This window comes from Notothenia rossii (genome assembly GCF_949606895.1).
Source record: "Notothenia rossii genome assembly, chromosome: 6".
Taxonomy (NCBI): Eukaryota; Metazoa; Chordata; class Actinopteri; order Perciformes; family Nototheniidae; genus Notothenia; species Notothenia rossii.
The window spans coordinates 22,627,947-22,650,680 of NC_136909.1; the positions used below are offsets into that span (position 1 = coordinate 22,627,947).

A 22,734-nucleotide genomic window follows, 5' to 3' on the forward strand; every position below is an offset into this window, starting at 1 on the left:
TTATTTATCATGTATATGAAACGGAACACATTTGTGTGTGCATTGAAAAACACAAGTGTGGATCCGGAAATACAAGTTTGAATCCTTTTGCGGATCATGAAATACAAGTGGGAATCCTTCTGTGTGCATGTGTGTATTATGAGACTGTTCTGAGCCCATAGTTCTGAGCCCATACAAATCTCTCTGGTTTCCAATTTACAGAAGTCTGGATCTCCCCCTGGAGTTTCACAAGGTGAATTCTTGTCATTTTGTGATGTTGAGCTTGGCAGTCGGTGAGGTGTATTGTTCACACATCTCTGATAATCCCGGTCTTGATCTGATGGGTTAGAGCAGCAGATTCCTCTCGGGTCTTTGCAGCTCAACTTTATCTATACTCAGTTGTTGAGGGGAGAAAGATGTCCTGGCTTAGCAGGTTGGGAAATAATCTTGATATACTGTATATTATTTCACTGTCTGCAGCCTCTTATCAATATTCCTGTAACATGTCAATAATGCTCTTCCCTGCTGATATTTTCTCTCTTTTTGTTTTTAACAAAGACCTTTTATTTTTCGAAACATGACTGTATGGAATGGCAGTTTACTCCCGCTTTGCATCATAGTCAACCATTAAAAGGAGATATGTGTGTGCATAAGCATATTCATAATATATTATCAGTCAGGAAGAGGCCTGTTTAACTTATGTATGTTTAACGGCATATTGTATTTGTTGGGGAATAATTTGCCCTGCATGTCCTCCTTCGCCCTTGAGCAGCCATTATCTCCCATAAGGAGGGGCTGCCCTAGCATATTGTTGATGTTGCCAGTTTATGACCGGGCAACTCTCTGTCAGAGATAGTTATTGTTGTGGGACACCTGGAACACATCCTTCTCGGGGTGTAGATGACCCCGAGCCATAAGCGACAACAACTGTGATTCAGTGTCCTCAGCTGTTTAGTTATCTTGTTGATTATTACACTCTGAACTAGTTAAAACCTGGAGCTACAGGAGGGTTCTTCAGAATTGATTGTGGCATCTCAACCGTGTGGTCAAACCGTGGCCCGTGACATGTCTTGTGAATTATCCGGCCAAAGCTCCAAATAAACCATCAGTGTTTGCCATCAAAGCTCCAGCTCTCCTCATGTCTCTCTGAGTCCTGACTCCGATTGCTTCAGAAGTTTTCCCCCACAGTATTTACTTTATATACAGTATTTGCTCCTATTTTGTAGTTTATTTTCTTTTGCCATTAAGCAAGGAGACCTTTGCATCAATTGTTTTTTTTCACAAATAAACCTGCTGCTATGGAAACATGCTGCATCTATAACTCTCTCGGCATCATATATAAACTATTGCATAATATTTGTTTACATGGGTTGCTCAAATGCATTTACTCTATAGTTATTAAAATGTGCCCTTGCCCGCTTAATGTCACAGGAGGAACATTTGAGTCATATAACTATGACCCTATTCTTCCTCTCTGCCTTTAACCCAAATACTTCAACCACATGTCATATGCATTATTCCTACATTACATGGATTTAAGTTTAATCTCAATGGTTATGATACTTATGGGCACACACAAAAGCAAGGCAAACTGTTTGACAAATAATGCACATTTTATACACGTGTTAAAGTGTCTCACAAATAGCCTAAAAGAGAAAAACATGGCCTATCATTAAAGTAACAACACTGATACACCATTAGATTGACGTTAATAATCAGTAGTAAAGACAAAGTGGAGGCGAATAAGAAGCATTATTATAGCTATTAAACATTGTGTTTTTATACAGTCTTCCTACTACGCTGAGTTCTGCATCCTTTTACAGTAGTTGTTACAAGAACAACTCAAGAAAGTAAAAAGTGTCAAATACTCAAGTCTCTTTTTTTTTCAATAGCAGCAGCACCAAAATAATGTGTCAGGGGTTTCCACAGTAAAAATATATTGGCCCTGCCAAAAGCCTTTTGTTGTTTTCTCCTTCAAATGTTACCCAGCTGTGACAATTTTGCCATTTCTCATTAAATGTGGTCGTGACCCACACCTTATTTCTTACCCAGGCTCATAGTAATTGACAGCATCAGTTGTGTATTTGTCAGCCTCTTCTTTCTGCCCACCCCCATTGAAACCTTTCATACAAAGAATATAGAGCCACATCTCACAGTGTAGTTTTTTTTTCTGCAGTTTGAAGGACACTGTATGTGCTGGAAAGAGGCCAGCGATGATGTTAAAGTTTTTTTTTTATTCTGAAAAAAAGATCTGATGAGAGGCCCTCTACACTAGCATGTGTGAGTGATAGATTTCATGCTTTAACAAAAGACCCTGGAGAAAGAAGAAAACACGCTGACGGCATGAAATGTAAATTATACTTGAAATTCTAATATGATCAGTGCATTTGTGTGTACATGCAAACACTTATGCATATGCACACACCGCTGCCTCAGCAGCACATCTGTGAATCTTCTCGGAAAGGAGGATTGGGGAATACTTTAATGGTATACAGAATTTGCTCTTACTCTGCAAACTTTGATGGCATATTTCTCCTGGGTCTACATTATTAATGGGAGCTGAAGCAGGCATACATTAACAATATATGTATATCCACACCCCATCCTTTTCCTATAGATGTACTTGCAGTTCCTTATCCTATACGCTAATTTAACAGAATTGTTGAATAATTATAGTATTTTAGGATTAAACGTTGCCAAAACATTCCCATTTAAATATAATAATGCTTTGCCTTCATATTGAGTGCAGCATTCTGAATCACATTCTCGGTCCACAGAAAAAAACCACCTAATTTTGGCACTCTTTTTTTTTTTTTTAAAGGTAATTGATTATTAAGGGAAGCACCATTGCAGCATATTTATTTCTGTCTGCACAATGATTTATTGTATACATGTTCTAATACTGAAATGCTATGTTAACTGTGTTGTGCTTTTCAAAAGTAAAATATTATAGTGGCTTATATTACATGTAAACACAATATTGTGGTGCTGTTTTTAAAATAATCATCCAATCAAATTGTCATTTGATACCGAATAGCTGTGCCTGTCTCTATTAATTCTCTTTCCCCTGCCTATTTCTTTTTCTCTCCAAAACATTTAAAGGGTGTCTCAACATTCAAGACGAGAGGTTATCTGACAGGCTCTTCTGCTCAGAAATACGCAACAGAAGTGAAAGGTCAAGGATTTCTGCCAGCCAGACAGCTAGAGGATGCTGCTCCTCTCGACCTGTTTTTTATTTGTGCTGTTAAGTGGAAAGCCTATGAGACTAGACTGTGGAGAGGCGAGAAGAGAGTTGCTTGGGGAATGTTGAGAGGAGTAAAAAGGTGAAAATTGAAGAGCATGTGAGGTGCACAAATAAAGAGACAACGCTAAAGGGGATTTAGAAGAGTAAGGGGATCACATCTCTGCCACTCAGATAAGCTAACATCTTCAGACTCCTTGAATGTTGATGTCCTTAAAGCAAGAAACGGGGGGTTACGTAATGTAACCCTAGTTATATGAGCACAGAAGGAGCCCTCTACTGGACTCTATGAGTACTACTCTCAACCATGCTATGCGAGCATTCATACACTGAGTTCGTATAAACGTAGCCGGCCAACCAGGGCGAGCCTACCTGAATGCGCGCACAGGCACACAGTATATAAGGCGGCCATGCCTCCTGATCCTGTCATCCTACACCCTCTTCAGTGAGCGGCATAGGAAAGACAGGGCCCCAAGGTAGAGGGCTCCGCCTGTGCTTATATAACTAGGGTTACAATACGTAACCCCCCGTTATATCTCACACAGGCTCCACCCTCTACTGGACTCTATGGGTACAGTGGGTTGAGCCCCGATGAATAAACGCCCTGTCGTCCAACAACATCGATCCATCACACTGCCCCTGACTGGCCTTTGGTTAACAGCCATCGCACCCCAACTTCCTCTCATCCGGTTGAGACCGTGAAGAAGTCGGGCCGCAGCTTACTTGGCCGGGTAGAGCCTAATTGGTCTGAATAGGCCCATAGCTCCATCCTGCAGGTGCCAGCGCAAGTGAATACACTGCGCACTACGTTTCCCAGGTCCCTAAGGAGCACGGGGAGAACGTAAGTGCACCATGTCCCCCACACTCACACATGCTTACCTCGTGTAGAGTGTGCATGGACGATAGGGGGGAAGGCTCTCCCTGCCCGCCCACAGGCAGGCGGGGAGAGCAAAGGATTTGGTCTGAGTGTCGCCCCGCTACGGTCACCCCGAATCATAAGGCAACTCGGGTACACCGACAGAGCGGTCAGCTCGCACACTCTCATGGCCGAAGTCAAGGCAAACAGCTGTTTTCAATGGTAATGCCTTCAGGGAGGAGAGCTTCAGAGGCTCAAATAGTTCTGCGTCCAGAGCCTCGAGCACCAACGGCAGATCCCATTGCGGGGTGGAGACATGCACCACTGGGCGCTGTCTCCTGACCCCCTGCAAACGTGCCATAAGCGGTTGACTAAAGGCTGACCTGCCGCCAAATCCCTCATGGCAGGACGGGATGGCTGCTGCATACACCATAATTGTGGAATGAGCAAGCCCCCTGTCCACCAGTATATGTAAATAGGACAGAATAGAGCCCAACGTACAGGATAGAGGCTCTAGACTCCTTTCTTCACACCACCACTGGAATCCCAACCACTTCGTCCTGTAACAGGCTGTGGTGGACCCTGCTCTTGCTGCCTGGATAGTTTGAATAACTTTGTCAGACAGTCACTCCCTTCTGAGCCTGCCCCTCTCAGGAGCCTAGCCTGGAGAGGTTGGCCCAGATTGGGTAACGCCCCTATTGCACATGCAGACCTGAGGAACCGTCCAGGGCAGGCCCACCATCATCTGTGTCACCTCTGCGTTCCACGGCGACGAGCGGCGACCTGGGGCTAACAGGATGACTGACAATCGTTCTCGTCTCACCCTCTCCAGGAGGGGGAGAATGAGACGCAGCGGTGGAAAGGCGTAGAGCAGCTTTCTTGGCCATGGCTCGTGTGCAAACACGTCCACCCCCAAGGGTGGATTGTCCTGCCGAGCCAGGGAGAACCACCAGTCTGGTAGGGTCCCGCCTCTTGACATGAGGCTGGCCTCCCTGTTCTCCAGTCCCGGAATGTGGGGGGCCTTTAGAGATAAAAAACATTCTCTGAGGCCCACAACCACAGGTTCTCCGCTGCGCTGAACAAGGTGGCGGAGCTGACTCCGTCCTGCCTGTTGATGTAAGCCACTGTGGTGCAGTTGTCGCTCCTCATCAGCACATGTTTGCCCTGTAGTAAGGGTGTGCAGTGCTGTAGGAGCAGTACTACTGCCCGTAGCTCTAGAAGGTTGATGTGCCGAGTTTCTGTCAGAGACCTGCCACCACCTATAGCTCTCTCTAGGCAGGCCCCCCCCATTCTGTCCCGGATGCATCTTGAACACCGTGACGTAGGAGGTCACCCGCCCCAGTGGAGTTCCCCTCTGCAGATTCTTTGGGGACCCCCAGTATCGGAGGTTGCCCTCCACTGAGGGGGAGGGGGGGGATGGTCACCAGACACCGTTTGTGCCTCTTGGGATCTAAACGAAGGCCGGCAAACCACCTCTGCAGGCGACGCATATGCCTTAACCCCAGCGGTACCACGAGATGAGCAGCCGCCATGAGAACCAGAGTCTGCATGATGGTCAAAGCTGTCACCGTTGCCCCCTGTCGCAGTCTGTAATTGGTTTACATATGGAACTTTTTGCAGGCAATGTGCTGATTCAGGCTGCGAAGATCCAGAATAGGTCTGAATTCTCCTGTCTTCTTGGGAACCAGGAAGTACATGGAGTAAAGCCCCTTTTCTCTCTCCTGAGAGTGTACAACAGACACAGCCTGTTTTTGCAACAGGGCCTGAATCTCTGTTGAAAGGAAACCTATCTCCTCGTGGGATGATAGATTTGCCTCTCTTAAGCCCCTGAATGGAGGCGGGAAGCTAAGAAGCTTTAACACTCTCTGGCGGCCCACTCCACCGCCAAACCTTTCATGAAAGGAACATTGGCTCATGGGGGGATGTAACAGAAAATGACAATTTTCTACTGAGGTCCATGAATGCACCGCGCACGCTCTCGGGGGGCCGCACGCCCCGTGATAATGCCGTCTTCACACAGACGGTGAAATGAATCAATCGGAGCTATTACTCTGGGCGAGGTGTGTTTTCTGACAACAACACCCTGGCCATAATGTCCAGCGGGGCAGAAGTTCTCTGCCCAGCCTGTTGCCTGCTGGGAGCAGATGGGCTGCCACGCTCCGCCGCCATGGTCATCACCAGGGGGAAGTCCCGGTGGACAGACCTGGGCGGTGGACTTCCATGACGATGGGCCTGGAAGTGCCCGACAACGAGAAGTCCTCGTCATCCTCCTCCCAGGTAAACGGAGCCATCCGCCCCGCTGGAATGGCGAATGTGAATGGCATTGCCTCGGCCATATCCTGGTCCCCCAAACACTCGAAGCAGAGGTGGTGGGGATCGGCGCCCGCTATTAAGCCAGGGCACGAAGGACAGTCCCGGGTCTCTAGAAGTGGTGACTCCACGAAGGTATGATAACTCTTTCTTCTTCTTTCAAACGTTTTACTTTCTCTGTCTGGTCTTTGCTCGCTCGCTGAAGAGAAAAGGATGACCGGATCAGGAGGCGTGGCCGCCTTATATACTGTTTGCCTGCACGCGCATTCAGGTAGGCTCGCCCTGATTGGCCGTCTACGTGTATACAAACTCAGTGTATTGTTGAGAGTAGTACGCATAGAGTCCAGTAGAGGGCAGAGCCTGTGTGAGATATAAAAAGCGAGTTGCTAAAACAAGAATAGCAATTATCACAGAGAAAAACGAAGGGAATTATTTACTTATTCCGATCAACAGCTTTGGGACCAGGATGTGGAAGGAATTTAAATAACACTGAAAAGTAGACATTGATCAGGATACCTCCAGGTCTTCCCTGCAGAGGTTTTCCAGGATTTCCTCCTGCAGGGAAGAGACCTCGGAGCAGACTAAGATCACGCTGAAGGGATTACCGTACATATCCAGCTGAGCAACCCCTCAGGATCTAATGCCAGATGTAATCTCATCACATCTTTATGTATGCTTATGTACAGATCTTCCATATGTTTCTAATGTGACATTGTGGTGAGCTGTTTCTGTTTGTACAAACTACCAAGCATGACCCACAGAGCTCTGAATATGCACTCTCATACAGTATGCTATTACTCACTGTTAAATACTGTGGTCAGAGGATCATAAGATAAGCCCCTTGGCTGCTGTTAGCACTGCATGTATCTAATTGGCCTGCTTTAGAGACTCAGTTTGAGAATGATGAAGTGTCAGCGAGCGCTTATCCTTTAGGTACGTGGAGCTGAAGCTGGGCTGTGACAGAGAATAATGAATAGACTTTGCCAAGGGGACTGCTGCTGCTGTCAACCATCACATATACACAAATACATCACACACACATCCAAGCAAAAATATAAATGAGAAGTTGCTATACATAACTACACACACCCCAAAAAAAACACAGCCTGTTTACTAAAGACTGACAATCCCATATAGGCATATTCACAGCATCAGGGTGCTTCATCATGTCCTGACACACACAAGAAAACATATAGGGCGCACTGTATTTCATGCTTGAAAGAGTATTTTACACATGCTCACAGCACAGATTATCCTCACCCATGCAGAGGATTTCTCCCTTTGGTAACAAATAAGCTTTCTGAGTAGAGAAGTGCACAGGACTGAATTTTTGTCACTTGCCCAAGGCCAAAGACAATGTTTTGAACATCAAAGTAACTGCTTATCTTTCTATTTGTCTCTCTTTTTTAATCTCTATTTCCCTTTTTAGATCGCACATGTGACCCCAGTAGATGGTGGTGGCCTGTAGGTTTAGGGCCTTTCCATCACCAAGCATTAAGTAGGTGAAGCGATTGCAAGAAGACAAACAATGGTAATGGTAAATGTATCTCTCAACAAACATTAGTCAGCGAATCATCTCACGCAAATCCTTAAAGCTCCTCACTGATAAAGTCCTAACACAACCTTCACAATGAACCAGTGAGCAATTGCTTAATGAATCAAGGGAAGGGAAGGTTTTATTTCAGACACCATCAATCTGCTGTGTTTGAGATCATTTGCAAGGCCATATGTTTCGGCCTTATCTAGTCAGGGATGGTTTTTAGGATTCTAAATTGTTGTTCACCATTTCATTTTTCCTCTGGTATTTGACAGTGAAGTGTCCATTTGCCTATATTTTTTCTTATTATCCTCTTTCTGCTTAATCTAGTCTACTTTTCTTTACTATATTAATTCATTTCATGTGGACACTTTACACTAACATGAATATGATGTACAGTAAAACGTGTCAGATTTAGTAAAAGGGACATTTTTATCTGGATCATCTGGGCAGGGTGATGCCTTTTAAATATACAAGCAGATTGATGCAGTCACTGTCTACAGGATGAGATTGTATTGTAATAACAGTAGCGTATGTAGGCAAGGCAAGGCACTTTACAAAAATGAAAGACATTAAGAGCATTAAGCATATTACAAAATGATATCTAGAAACACTAATTTAAAAGCAACGATATAAAATGACATTTAAAAACACTCATTTAAAAGCAAAGATAGAAAGCAAAGATAATGAAAGTTACAGTGCAGTTTAAGATATGAATATATCAATTCAAAGCAGCGGCAAAAAGAAAAGTCTTCAGACTGGATTTAAAAGTAGTCAGAGTTGCAGCGGACCTGCAGGTTTCTGGGAGTTTGTTCCAGATATTTGGAGCATAATAACTGAACGCTACTCTACCATGTTTAGTTCTGACTCTGGAGACAGAAAGCTGACCGGTCCCTGAAGACCTGAGAGATCTGGATGGTTCATAATTTAGCAGTAGGTCCGAAATGTATTTCGGGCCTAAACCATTCAATGCTTTGTAAACCAGCAGCAGTATTTTTTAAATAAATTGGTTGACACACAGGAAGCCAGTGTAAAGACTGTAAACAGGAGTATTAGAGAGACTTAAGGGAATACACTGTATGTGTGTGTGTTTCTCCAATTATTGTGCCAGTGTCAGTATCTTGTTTGCAATTAAGACAACATGACCGAAAGCAAATATGTTTTCTCAGAGGGCCAAATAGAAAACCGAACACTGAGATGATGTTCCAATTAAAGATCTATGAAGCCGCAATAAAGCCATAGTCACTGAGGGCACAGACACTTACTGACGGAAACATGCACGACTAATGCTGGTGCATCTTGGTTTGTCGAGTCAGGCAGGAAAAGTCAATCAGAAAAAAGCAAAAACAAAAATAAGATATTGTCCCTAAAGCAAAAAGCTGTCAAGTTCATTTATTCATACGCAAACCGTGAACATATTTACAGGACACATAGTGAGATGCTGTGAAAATGCATTGCAAGTGTTGGCAGGGGATAAAACACAGACAGCAGGGGCATTTATTTGTTCCTGTTTGGAGTTCATTTTAAGGCAATAGATCTTACTCTTGGCAAAATATTTAGCTTGCTGACAGAAAAGGGGAAATGATGCAATAAGCCAACTGATGTTTCCTCTCCAAGATATCTCTCTCTCACTTTCTTTGTCTCACTGTCTCTCACTCCCCGTCTCTGACTTTGTTTTTCAACGCCATGGCGCCAGAGGCAGTGAGGTCCAAATTTAAACCCGTATTAATGTTCTCTTCTTTGATAACAAGCACTGCAGCGTTGAGAGTAACGCACAAGGTCCATTTTGTTATCTCTGACTAACAATGCATGAATTGGGAAGTAAAAGAAGAAGAAATTCCATTTTTGAAACTTCAACAAGCCAAAGTTTGTGCTGTAATGATGTACAGGGTAGCTGAAATAGAGAAAGACACAGCAAAACTGCAATATAAAGTGGAACAGCCAAAGTAAGTAAAGAGTATAATGGTTGAGTCTGGTGCATGTGGAGCTCATTTTTGTAATATATTTGTTATATTTCATATTACTGGCCCGTTTGGTATACAGTATACAATATTATATTAATAAAGTTGCAAAAACATGTATTTAACCAGGAATTATAAATACTGAAACCAAACACAAATGTCACCATCATCAAATAAACTATTGAGATCTATTGAGAGGAAATCTGTGACAGATTTAAAAAAAGAATGTCTTCCAGATAGTTGAGGGCATTAAAGTTTACCATAAGGGAGACAATCGGCTGATTTCCTCTTGTGGCTCCATGAAAAAGTTTAATTCCTTGACATGTGGTGACTTGACTGATCTAAAAAATGAAAGTCATCCACTACCTAACTTCTCTCAACTAACTTTTATTTTCGACAAAATAGCAACTTCAAGTGCTTGGAAAATCTTAATGTGTCCTTTTCTTGCTCTAGATGGAGTTTAGCTTCTCCCTATTGGACAATGGTCAGAGCAGCAAACTCTAAAAGGTGAGAAAAGCTTTTTTGTTCTCGTGCCATTGGGCTGTTGAAAGCTAATGAGTCTCCCATGTAACGATTTGAGTGAGTGATAATAATGCTGTTGATTGGGTGTGATGATGATGGATGGGTGTACTCCAGGCGTAATTTTAAGCTATTACAATGTACCATGTGTTATGTGAATGTACAAAGTGTTTTATGTACTTTATTATGTTTTATGAATCCTTTTTTTCAGTCTGTGTGCATTGGGTGTTTCACCGAGACAATTGAGCTAAAATTGAAGTTGGTTGGGAACATTTTTCCTTGTAAATAATATAAGTTATGACAAAGATTTTAATTTACCTCTGCCCCTTAACAAAATAAACACACACACAAGCGCTGAGTGATCCTCCGGGAAGAATGGAGCAGCTGCAAATGTTTGTCTCCCTCTCTTTAAAATGAGAGGTAAAGTGTTTCTCACTGCTGTGACACTGATAGCAAAGGTTTCTGTAGCACAACTCTTCATCTCTCCTATGCTTTTCAGATTGTTTTCAAAAGCGGGAAGTGGCAGAAAGCACTAAACATTGTTAATGTGCACTCCTCCCTTTTGTTTGTATCCTGTGGTCCTTGAACACATGCTGCCCATCCTTCATCAAAGTGATAAGTGTGTGTTTGTGTGTGTGTGTGAGACAGAAACACGATCTAAACTTTATTTATCCATCAATGTTTGGACTCATCTGTGTCCATGTTGGGTATAAAATAACCTTTTTAGTAAAGAATGAGGTTGTCAGAATCAGAGGTTTTGTGATGCTCTTCCCTTCTTGCCTCTCAGGCTTGGACGGAGGGGGGGGGGCTGTGGGCTGTGAGATCCTTATAAAACCTCACGGATCAAAAAGACCCTGAAGGAAGAAGGGGGCGATAAACATGTGTTGTGCTGAGTCTTCTGTCATACCTATTTCTCTTTTACTCTCTCCTCTCTCTCCTATCTCTTTCTTTTTGTGTTGCTTTTTGCTCATCCCGTAGCTAAACTTTTTCAGGTCAATACGCTTTTCCCTCTGTAGACTTAACACATCAACATGAGCATATTTGACATTTGTATTCCCTGTCTATTCTAAATTATTCATAGGAAAACATTTTAAGTATTTAGAGAAAATCTAATGTTTCGGATGATTTATAAAGTCAGACATTATAGTATTTATTCATGACAGTGATGTTAAATATACATGTGTATTGTACTGTAAGTGTTCTGCATTCTGCATCTGCATTTGGTGAAACATCTGTACGATTGTGATTTCTGGTACCAGGAAGCCCCCAACATTGAGCTGCCACCCTTACAGTTTATTCTACTGTTCAAACTTACCTGTTCAAACACATAGTAATAGTTAAAATGTGCAAATTACTTTTGTGATCTTTGAGTGTTCACTGTTACACCACTGATGTTAAAATGTCAAATAAATTCAGCAAATATTTTTAGACGGTGCTCATTAGAAATGAAATAGACCCAAAGAGGTCACCCTCCCTTTGAACGCAGCCTAAAATTATATTTTTATTTTGAGATGTCCAATTGAAATGCTTTGCTATGACAGGCTTGATCTCAGATTAACAATGCTAGTTTTGAACTCCTTGGTGAGACTCGTGCCTCTGTTTAAAGTGATCAGTAAAGATCATCCATTTTCACATTATCACCTTTTTACTAAAGACTGTTTAATTATTATTATAGTTATTATTTTTATAATAATAAATTTTATTATTATAATTACTTATTATTTCATTTCATTTCAAACCTTTATTTAACCAGATTGGTCCCATTGAGATCATACAGTAGATCTCTTTTCCAAGGGAGACCTGCAGCATATAGGTTCCACATGAAACATAAAACAATAAAGGACATCATACATTATATTTACAGGTTACATTTACAAAGTTATCGACATTTACAAGTGCCCATAGTATCAACGAGCATTTAATTTAGCCTAGCTTTAAAAACATGCAGAGGAATGAGATTGTTCAGTTTCAATTTTTGCTGAAGACTCTTCCAAGCAAGTGGAGCTGCGCACATAAAAGCTGTCTTACCTAAGACAGTCCTTGCTCTTGGCACATCAAACAATACTACATCATGCGATCTCAGACAATAGCCGCTTGCAACTCTCTGTAGAGATATAATACGGGAGTTTACCCAACAAAGCTTTATAGATAAACATGTACCAACGACTAAGCCTCCGTACAGTAAGTGATGGCAAACCTGCCTTGGCATACAGCGTACAGTGATGTGTAAGTGTATAATTAGTATATCTAAAGATATATGAGCTATATAAATAAACATTGATTGATCTAAAGATATACTAATTATGGATGGAATTCATTTGGCCTCCAGTGAGACTCTAAGGAATCTTGGTGTTATATTTGATCAGGATTTATTTTTTAACGCCCACATAAAATCAATCTCAAGGACCGCCTTCTTTCATCTACGCAACATTGCCAAAATTAGACATATCTTGCCTCAAAACGATGCAGAGAAACTAGTCCATGCATTTGTTACTTCAAGGCTGGATTATTGTAACTCTTTATTATCAGGGTGTACCAAGAAGTCAGTTAAGTCACTTCAGCTGATTCAAAATGCTGCAGCTCGTGTACTAACCAGTTAGGAAAAGGGACCACATTACTCTTGTTCTGGCTGCCTTACACTGGCTCCCTATAGAACACAGGATAGAATTTTAAATTATTCTTCTCGCCTACAAAGCCCTTAATGGGCAGGCGCCATCTTACCTTAAAGAACTCATTATACCCTACTGTCCTACTAGGGCATTGCGTTCCAAGAATGCAGGGTTGTTTGTTGTTCCTAGAGTCTCTAAAAGTACAATGGGAGCCAGAGCCTTTTCTTATCAAGCTCCACTTTTGTCGAATCAGCTTCCAGTTTGTGTTCGGACGGCAGACACCCTATCCGTTTTTAAGAGTGCGCTTAAGACCTTCCTTTTTGATAAAGCTTATAGTGATAAAATATAATCTAATAAGAGTGCATTAACGTAGATACGTTGTGCCTCTTCACCTATACATTTTAGTTCTTACTCTTTCACTTAAATCCTAAAAACTTAGATCTTATATTTAAAACTTTATCCAAAACCTTTCCCCTCTCTGACCTCTCGAGGTTTTACTAGAGGGTAATAGTTTGCAGAGAACGCCTAGCTCGGCCGGGGAGTGTGGCCTACTCCTTACCTCTAACCATTTCCAATTAAGGTTCCAGTGGGGACCTTTTCCCTGCGTGTGCCTCTCCACCTCTGCTTCTTACTTGCTACCCTTTTCCCTCAACCTATCCTAAGGGAGTGCATGTATGTAGACGCGTTAGTTTAGCTGCTATAAGCTTGGACTGTTGGGGGGGGTACCTTACTTCTTCCTTCTGTGTGTCTGTACCTGTGTACTCTCATGTTCCGATTAACCCAGCATCCCCCAAATCTCTTTTTTGTGTCCATATATACGCCGAGATCCTGAGTCGAGGCTACTCCTGTTGCTGTGGTCCTGTGTCCTGGATCCTCTATCCTGAGTTCTGGATTTGAGTCCTGGACTTCGAGTCGTGGCTGAACCTGTCTCTGCGGTCCTGCCTGACGCTCATCTACTACTTCCCTGATGGCTCCCACAGGATTGTTGACATCCTCGTGGATTCATCTTCTTAATATAGACACATGCATTTCCAAACATTTGGACTACCTATGTTGTAAATGTATTATCTTTTCCATTTCCACGCGGCATCTATTGCACGTCTGTCCGTCCTGGGAGAGGGATCCCTCCTCTGTTGCTCTCCCTGAGGTTTCTCTCATTTTTCCCTTTAAACTGTGGGTTTTCTCCGGAAGTTTTTCCTTGTACGATGTGAGGGTCTAAGGACAGAGGGTGTCGTATTGTCATACTGATATTCTGTACAAAGACCACTGAGACAAATGTAACATTTGTGATATTGGGCTATATAAATAAACATTGATTGAATGATTAATTAGTTCAAATCCTTTTTAATGTCCCACGTCCAAACGTACTCATGCTCAAGTTTATCTTCAAAAAGTAAGTGTTTTTTAAAAGTAATGAATATGAAATAGTGCATTAGCTTCATTGATTGGCTGCTCTTTGTGCAACCATGTGATATCAATTTGTTATGTGGCAACTGCTCTTTCATATTGATCAGTATAATCAATTTTAAAGTAGAACAATGGTAAAAATGCAAATGATATACTCAATTTAAATGTCATTTTAAAACTGGCAGGGTTGCCAGTGGAATAACGCCTCTTTATGTCCTGTGTGACATTTAAATGCTAAATCTATAAATCTTTAATGTCTAGTCTGTTGTTAGAGGAGGACATTGACGCCACTGATGTGTGGAACGAGAGCTCTGCATTTGCATTTGACCGTTCTTTAACCTGCTGTTTATTCTTACTGAAATGCTCCTATAGGACCAATTACATCCTCCTTTATGAATCTCGTATTATTTCCCCACAATTGTAGGTTAGAGGGCAGTGGCACACATGTAATAAACCCTATAATTACCTTGTTGGTGGTGTCATTGCATATAATCCTCTTCTCTTCTCCTCTCCTTCCTCTCCTCTCTTCCCTCTCCTCCCTCTCCTCTCTCTCCTCTCCTCTCTTTTCCTCCTGGGTTGAAAGAGATTCTCCTGCGTCAGCACACTGCTCCCACCTACCCACATTGCATTTAAGAATCCTAGAGGGAGTGGGATTAATGCATTCCACAGTTTTAATATTACGTAATGGTGAGTTCACAGGGGGTCAGCGGCTCTATAATCCCATGTCTCCGGACCAAAATGTACTGATTTTAATGGTCTTACACACAGGCTGACTCACAAATGAAAAATATTCTCCACCACGCTCAGCTGCTCACATCGCACACTTTATGTGACTGTCATAAACTCGGACAGGTAAGGTAAGGTAAGATTCATTTCCCCAAAAATGCTTTGAGTGCAATGATGTCGCACTGATGCAGCCCAGAGCAATAGTGTTTCGATGGAGAGAGGAAACCAGTGTCAGGGAGAGATGAGGGGTTTCATGACAACGTAATTTCAGCCCCATTTTCTGAGATTAAGCTTAATGTTTTCGGACTTAAATCAATGCTGGATATTTACACCTGATCAAGTTGCTAATAACAATTTGGCTAAAATGTATGTACTTTCTAATTGCCCTTTTATAATAACATATTGCGGCTTCAAATTATAATTATTTCCCCTATTGTTTAATGTGCGTTTTCTTTTTATGATTTTTTTGTTTGTCATTCATACTTAAATTCAACTCAGATAGTTGTTTCTAACTGATCAACTATCCCAAACAAAGATATATGTTGTTTACTATCAATGGGAGATGGATGGCTATGACATAAAAGTCTTGTGATAATGAGAAACTAAAACGATACAATGTAATCCATTTACAAAAGAGTTGCAGAATATTTTCCGTTGAATGAGTATCAATTCAGCTCAAAAGATCAAAGTGTGATATTTACTCTGGAGGAAAAATGTAATTTGAATTATAACAAGATGGGTGTTATAGGGGACGAATAGGTCACACTTTATTGTAATCACTTTTAAAAGCATTGAGTTAAACCTTCTAAATGGCTTATTGCACACCCATACTTGCCAACCTTGAGACCTCAGAAATCGGGAGCATTTCAAAACCACCGCCGGAGCTTTATTAGATTAACATTAACATGCTTATTGTAGTTGTTCGTGCACTGTCTTGCGGCCTGTAGCATGGAAAGGAGTGAGCAGAGGGTAGAGTTGTCGATTCTTGTTCAGTTTACTGTGACTATCTTCCTCACCCTCTTAGACTGTCAGTTGCGCGCTACTAAAGAGACGCGGTACCATCGAAACCAAACAATGGTGTAGCTGTATTAAAGTCCGAGTGGAAACAGTCCTGAGTAAATCTGATTTTGTCAGAAATCGGGAGAAATGCGGGAGAAATATGACCCCGGGAGGAAACCGGGATCCCGCTAAAATCGGGAGGGTTGGCAAGTACAGTATGAGCACATCATTCTTTGAAGATGTAAGCATCTGTAACTACTGCATTAAAAGTTAATCGATGGTTAAAGTGCGAAATAGACTAATACTAATATTATGTGTTATTACATAAATAAATGTGTTTATTTCATTTGTTAACTATTTGGATATTTCTATAGTTAGTTATACTGTAAGAAACGTCATCAAAACCCAGCAAAAGATCTCTAAAAACACCCAAAGAAATATAGAAAGTTTACCCTGATTTAATTGTAATGTCAAACTAAACCGTGAAGCTTAACATTTCTGTTGAGTCCTTCTGAACACAAAAACGCATGTTAATAACTAATTCATAACACAATTTAAGGAAGTCTTCATGTGTGGATTTATATTTAATTTAATATGATAAAAGCTATGTTATTCTGTTAATCAATCATTCATTAACTGTTTGTAAAGCAGCTACAGAGGTCCCATAGGAGGAGCTATGCTTGTTGACACGTGCATAATCTGCCCTCATATAAGCTAAACCGTTTTTTATTATTATTATTACATTAGTTATTATTTTTGCTATACTGCTTATACATTTGTACCCCTTAATGAACAGTTCTGCCACAATGTATTATTATTATTTATTTATTTAAGGGTATTTGTGTGCTCTGTCTGTAACACCCTGCAGACTGCAGAGTAACAGACACGGGTGTCATCTCTAAGTTCTCTCTGCTGTCCCTCCCTGCTCACCAAGCCTTCACCCCACCTTGGCTGACCCACGATGCATTGGGCTTGATTTGTTGCCATGACAACGAGCCAACTAGCCACCCATCATGTGAAGTGTGCAGGCCTCATTGGGACTTGTTCCTGAAAGTTGTTTTCCTTCTTTCCTCTTTCAACGTCTGCGATCGTTATCATTGCATACCGTTTGCTAAGTAGATTTGTGTCTAGGATGTGTATAATAGACGAGAGCAGTGAGGAGGTTTCCTGCAACTGTTTGAATGTATGTGACCTATTTCTCTGAGCAGCCATCTACATTATGCGGTTTTCTGATGCCTTTATAACATTTAGCACTGTTTTTCTTGGCGTTATTAACGACTTCTTAAAAGCTCAATGCACTGTAGGGCTAGGCCTGTTTGGGAAATGGAACAGTACAATAATGTAAAATAGGAAAACATATTTCATGTTCTCCCTTGATTTTTCACTCGAGCAATCAGTGTGTTGTCTGTCTTTTCCTCACACCCAAGGGATACTCTGAAATAGAGAGATGGGGTGGGAGAGCTCTGGAATAATAAGAGAGTGGGGGGAGGGGGGGGGGGGGGGGAGACTGAGAACATATCATATCATAAATATAATACCATCCTTCATTTTAGAAAAAATTAGCCCATCTCCTTTTGCACTTGACTTTAATATGGATTTGATGGATAGGCTGCGTGGTTTGTTCGATACCCATTTGCTGTAATACCTCAAACAAGGCTTGCCCTGATAACCTGATCGGCCCCCCATTATCATGAGTGTGGCCTATCACAGCAAAGCTCTCTGCTTAGTTTTTAATGAATCTACGACATGATTCATATTATATGAAGATACATGATGAAACAGGTCCCAAGAAAAACTGTTTTTTTTACTTGGCTTGTTACTGTGTTATTCTTTAAACAAAAAGGACTCATATTTCTTAATGCCAAACCTTGATTGCTTTTATTGTTTCAGTGCTACAAAGCCCGTGACGTAGGATGTAAGCCCCGCGTGTCTCATGATTATATGCATGGCATCAGCACATGACACGTGTTGCATGATGGCAATACAACGATGGTTAGAGTCAGAAATTGGCTAAATACTGTATCTACAACACTGAATAAACATGAGCGTGTACATTAAGAGCGAACGTTCCTGCAATGTCTCAATTCATCAGCGGCTAATGAACCTGGGTTCTTTTTTACACGGTCCTCGAACACACACCGAATGGAGACTGTCCCTGAATTAAAGTCTGTAGGCTTATTTTTCTTCCATACGGTCACTAAACATTTCCTGCTGTCAGTTAATTTACTCCACATCAAAGTCAAATGTTTTCACTGTGTTGTTACGCTCTGTGGAATTTGCATCTTATGATCTTCTTGAAAGCACTTTGGAAGTCTTTGTTGAAGTAGGCATATATGATGGGGTTGAGGAGAGAGTTGGAGTAGCCCAGCCAGTTTATGACTGCGAACAGCCAGTCCGGCATGTAGCAGCTCTCTGCACAGAAAGGCAGCACGAGAGCAACGATGAAGAAGGGCAGCCAGCAGAAGATGAAAGTCCCCATGATGATCCCCAGTGTTTTGACCGTTTTACGTTCCCTGGCCAGCGCGATCTTTCTCTTCGCCCCCGAGTTCTTATCATTCATGTTTTCGTAGCCATGCGTGGACTGGGGGGTGTTCGGCAGAGGCAGGTGCGTTTTTGAGTTGCTCATAACTTCAATGATCTCAAGTGACTCTCCTTCCTCTCCGTGCTTCACGGCCCCGTTTACGCACGGAGAGCCTTTGACCCCGGCTTCCCCGTTAGTTTTCTTGTGGAAGATGGCCGGAGAGACAGACAAAAACTTGTCTGACACTTTTGCTTTTTCGACTTTCTTGACTTTCTTGACAGTCTTTCGAAACTGAAACCGAGCAGCCTTGAATATTCGCCCGTACAGGACCAACATGAGAATAAGAGGGATGTAAAAAGCCCCAAATGTGGAGTAGATTGTGTAGCCCGGATCCTGGCTGATGCTGCAGGCGTCTGGGTTCGCTCTGTCTTTGGCGCGTCTCCAGCCTAACATAGGCGGGATAGAGATTGAGAAACCAATGAGCCAAGTCACACTTATCAAGATCGCAGCTCGCCTCGGTGTCCGTTTATTTACATAGTCAATTGGATCTGTTATGGCCCAGTACCTGTCCAAGGCAATTGCGCACAGATGCAGGATGGATGAGGTGCAACACAGTACATCCAGAGAGATGAATAAGTCACATATTTCCTGCCCCAGTGTCCACTTGCTCAACACCTGGTAGAGGGCCGCCATTGGTAGAACCAGCACCGATACCATGAGGTCTGTGACGGCCAGCGATCCGATCAGATAGTTAGCCACATTCTGGAGAGATCTCTCCAGGGCAATTGCTGCCACGACGCACGCATTGCCAAATATGGAGCAGAGGATGAGGGCCCCCAGGAGCAGAGAAGTGATAATCTGGTAACTTAGCTTCATTTCTGCCGGAGACCCAGACCCGGTGCCATTCTCACCCCCGTCCCAGTCGGCAACCACGTCTTCCCGGTGTGGGTAACTGCTGGTGGCGTTGCTGTTGTTGCTGCTTGTTGTTATAAAATCCATTATGCGACCGCACTCAGAGTGCAACTTTCTCAGGGCAGTGGGGACTCGCAGCTGGACAGATTAGCAGGACACAGTCAGCCCCTCAGACTGCTGTCGCTGTGCGTTTTTCCGGGGTCCATCGGAGTTACCGTGTTGGTGCCGTCGCTCTCAGGACGCATGACGCAGACGTGTGAGTGTGTGTGTGTGTGTGTGTGTGTGTGTGTGTGTTTGTGTGTGTGTGTTTGAGGCGGGTTGTGTGTGTTGTAGCTCGTGAGTGTTGACAGCCGGGTGCCTTCACTGGTGCTGTGAATCATCTGAGCTTGTAGACGCCGTGAATTCATTTATACCAGCAGCTTGGGGTACGTCAGACCGCTTGGAGGTCGCCCTGGAGTTTTTGTGCCTCTGCTCTCCTCGTTTTTCCCTATTTCTACTGCAGACAGCCGACGAGGGTGCAAAGCTCTTCTCTCCTTTTCTCTCCCCTTTATTTGATTATTTGGACTCACTGATTTTTCCAATTTGTGGATTTGGTAAGTTTACACCTTAGGAGTAAATCAGGGCTTTCATTTTTTTTGGTATTTATTACAATATTAGTAAGAAAGGAAAACATTTAATGCTTTCTTGTAAGGCAAAAATAGCTTGAATAGAAATTCAGGAATAAGTTTTAATAAAGTGTTAAAGGGCGCAACAATGCATTTCAAGCCAGAATTAGAAAAGGTAACATGACCGGAGCCATTCGAGCGAGAGGTAGTTTCAGGACTAGAGACAGCGCCAGGACAATCCAGAGAGGGAAGCTGCTGCCATCTGCTGCCCACAGCGGGTACAGCACCATATAATGCATGGAAACGTGTGTCAGTATGTTCAAGGCAGAGTACGTAGGAAGGATACGGATAGAGATAGTTGTGTGTGCGTGTGTGTGTGTGTGTGTGTGTGTGTGTGTGTGTGTGTGTGTGTGTGTGTGTGTGTGTGTGTGTGTGTGTGTGTGTGTGTGTGTGTGTGTGTGTGTGTGTGTGTGTGTGTGTGTGTGTGTGTGTGTGTGTGTGTGTGTGTGTGTGTGTGTGTGTGTGTGTGTGTGTGTGTGTGTGTGTGTGTGTGAACGATAATGTATAAATAGATTTGAAAGGGGGATGAGGGGGTAGCAAAGATGAAGTCCACGCATTCAAGACATTCTGCTCCACATTCCCATTGTACAGCAACCTGCTGCTGTCTTTCATTCCAATTTTGAAATAAAATGTAATAAGCTTTAGCCCTTAAGTCATATTATTTTTTACACAAAAGTAATACTGTCGCCAGAAGTTTAGTCAAAGTCACACATGGATCGGTTTTATCAGGGGGCATGACGTTTGAGAAGTGTGCAATGTTGGCTAACTAATGACTGCTTCAAGCTGCACTTAATATTCAAAGTGGATTCACTCATTAGTTAAGCTCATAACATACAAGTGCCTGACTGAGCTCTTTACTAACTTGCCTCTTCTGTAACATACTCCCCAGGACGGCATGCAATGCACATGGGTGTTGGTCTGTTCCACTTGACTTAACAATTTAGATCCTATCTGGTCTGGTCAGGTCCAAACTATTCGTGTGTACTTTGTATATTATCTGACTAATTACAATACAAGTGAATACCTACCTTTTAGAAGATATTGCGGAAGAAGTGGTAGAAGTGATTGCTGCTCCTCTTTGCCTTGATCTCCTCAACATCAACTTTGTTTTTACTGAGACCCTCAGAGTCTGGCTGACACTGTTCAACAGAGATCTGGCTGAAATTAATCTTTTTTTGGTATCTCTTGGTGTCTGGTCCTCATCCTCTATTTCCCTCACTCTAGCTGTTACACACAGCATTGCAGGATGTGGCGGAGGGTGTTTCTTGAGAACAAAGCAATAGTGCCCTGTTTGTACTGTCCAGTTCTCCTACATGTCAAGTCAGCGCTATCAAAACTGAAGGGCTATTCTAAATGTTCAAGTGGCTAAGTCTTTCTCCTGCGCCATCTACTGAAACTTCTCCTCCACTGAGACCTTTTTTTCCCCCCTGACTAATATACAGCATCATGACCATTGTCTTGGGAGGCTCAGGGACCTCAACTTGCTTTGGCAGGCTCAGCAACCTCCAGTATCTTGGGATGGTCATGGACCTCCAGTGTCTTGGGAGAGTTGGTGAATTCCATCGTCTTGACAGGATCCGTGTACTGCAGAAGCGCGTCAGTTTCTTAAAAATCACCTGCCCCTGTCCCCAGAAATGCATCGTCACTCTCCCTCTCAGAGGTAATAATTCCCTCTCTTACATACAAACGTTTCCTGTCCCTCTCCTCTGTGAAGTTAAAAACTGTGTTTTGTATTTTGACTTGGAGACATCCGGTCAAAACTTTTATCTTGACATCTTTCATTAAATACATTTAGATTTTCTGCAGTACTAGAACTTCCTTTGGGCAAGTACAGTGAACCACTTTAAAAATGTACCTTCAGAAAACTTGAATTTACACATTAAATAAAGCAATAGTCTGACAAACACACACACACACACACACACACACACACACACACACACACACACACACACACACACACACACACACACACACACACACACACACACACACACACACACACACACACACACACACACACACACACACACACACACACACACACACACACACACAATATCTGTGCTCAGTTTGCAAACCCCTGAGTGAAAAAAGCTGACACCATGGTTGTGGACGTGAGTTAAAAAAAGGTTACTCTGGTTTATTCACATTATTTTTGTTGTATTCAGTGGTTGCATAGCAGTGTGTTTTCTATAGGTCACATGGGACAATAGTACAGCTGTGAACAGTGCCCCTATTGTAATGGGGCTCACCAGGGGGGGCTTTGTCTTTATCAACAGTGTGGAATGTCCCAGCAGGCCAACGAGGGAAGGATAGCCAGGCCAGAGCACTGCACTGCTCACCTCTACACTGCAACTGTCCCTCTACCTCCAATACATTCAGAAGGGCTGGCAGGCAGAGAGAAGACTCAGGGAAAGATGAGCGGGGAAAGACCAGGCTAGCTGGCCAAAGCTACATCAGCTGTGACTGAGGGGCTCAAAACTGCCGTC

General features: G+C 42.7%; 1 protein-coding gene across 1 annotated transcript; it reads right to left on the reverse strand.

Moving 5' to 3' along the window:
* Positions 1 to 18,023: 18,023 nt before the first annotated feature.
* htr1aa (5-hydroxytryptamine (serotonin) receptor 1A a) lies at positions 18,024 to 20,155 on the reverse strand. The gene has a single exon (XM_079688107.1). The coding sequence runs from the start codon at positions 19,662 to 19,664 to the stop codon at positions 18,405 to 18,407; it is 1,260 nt and encodes a 419-aa protein (XP_079544233.1). The 5' UTR covers positions 19,665 to 20,155; the 3' UTR covers positions 18,024 to 18,404.
* Between the last annotated feature and the right edge of the window lie 2,579 nt (positions 20,156 to 22,734).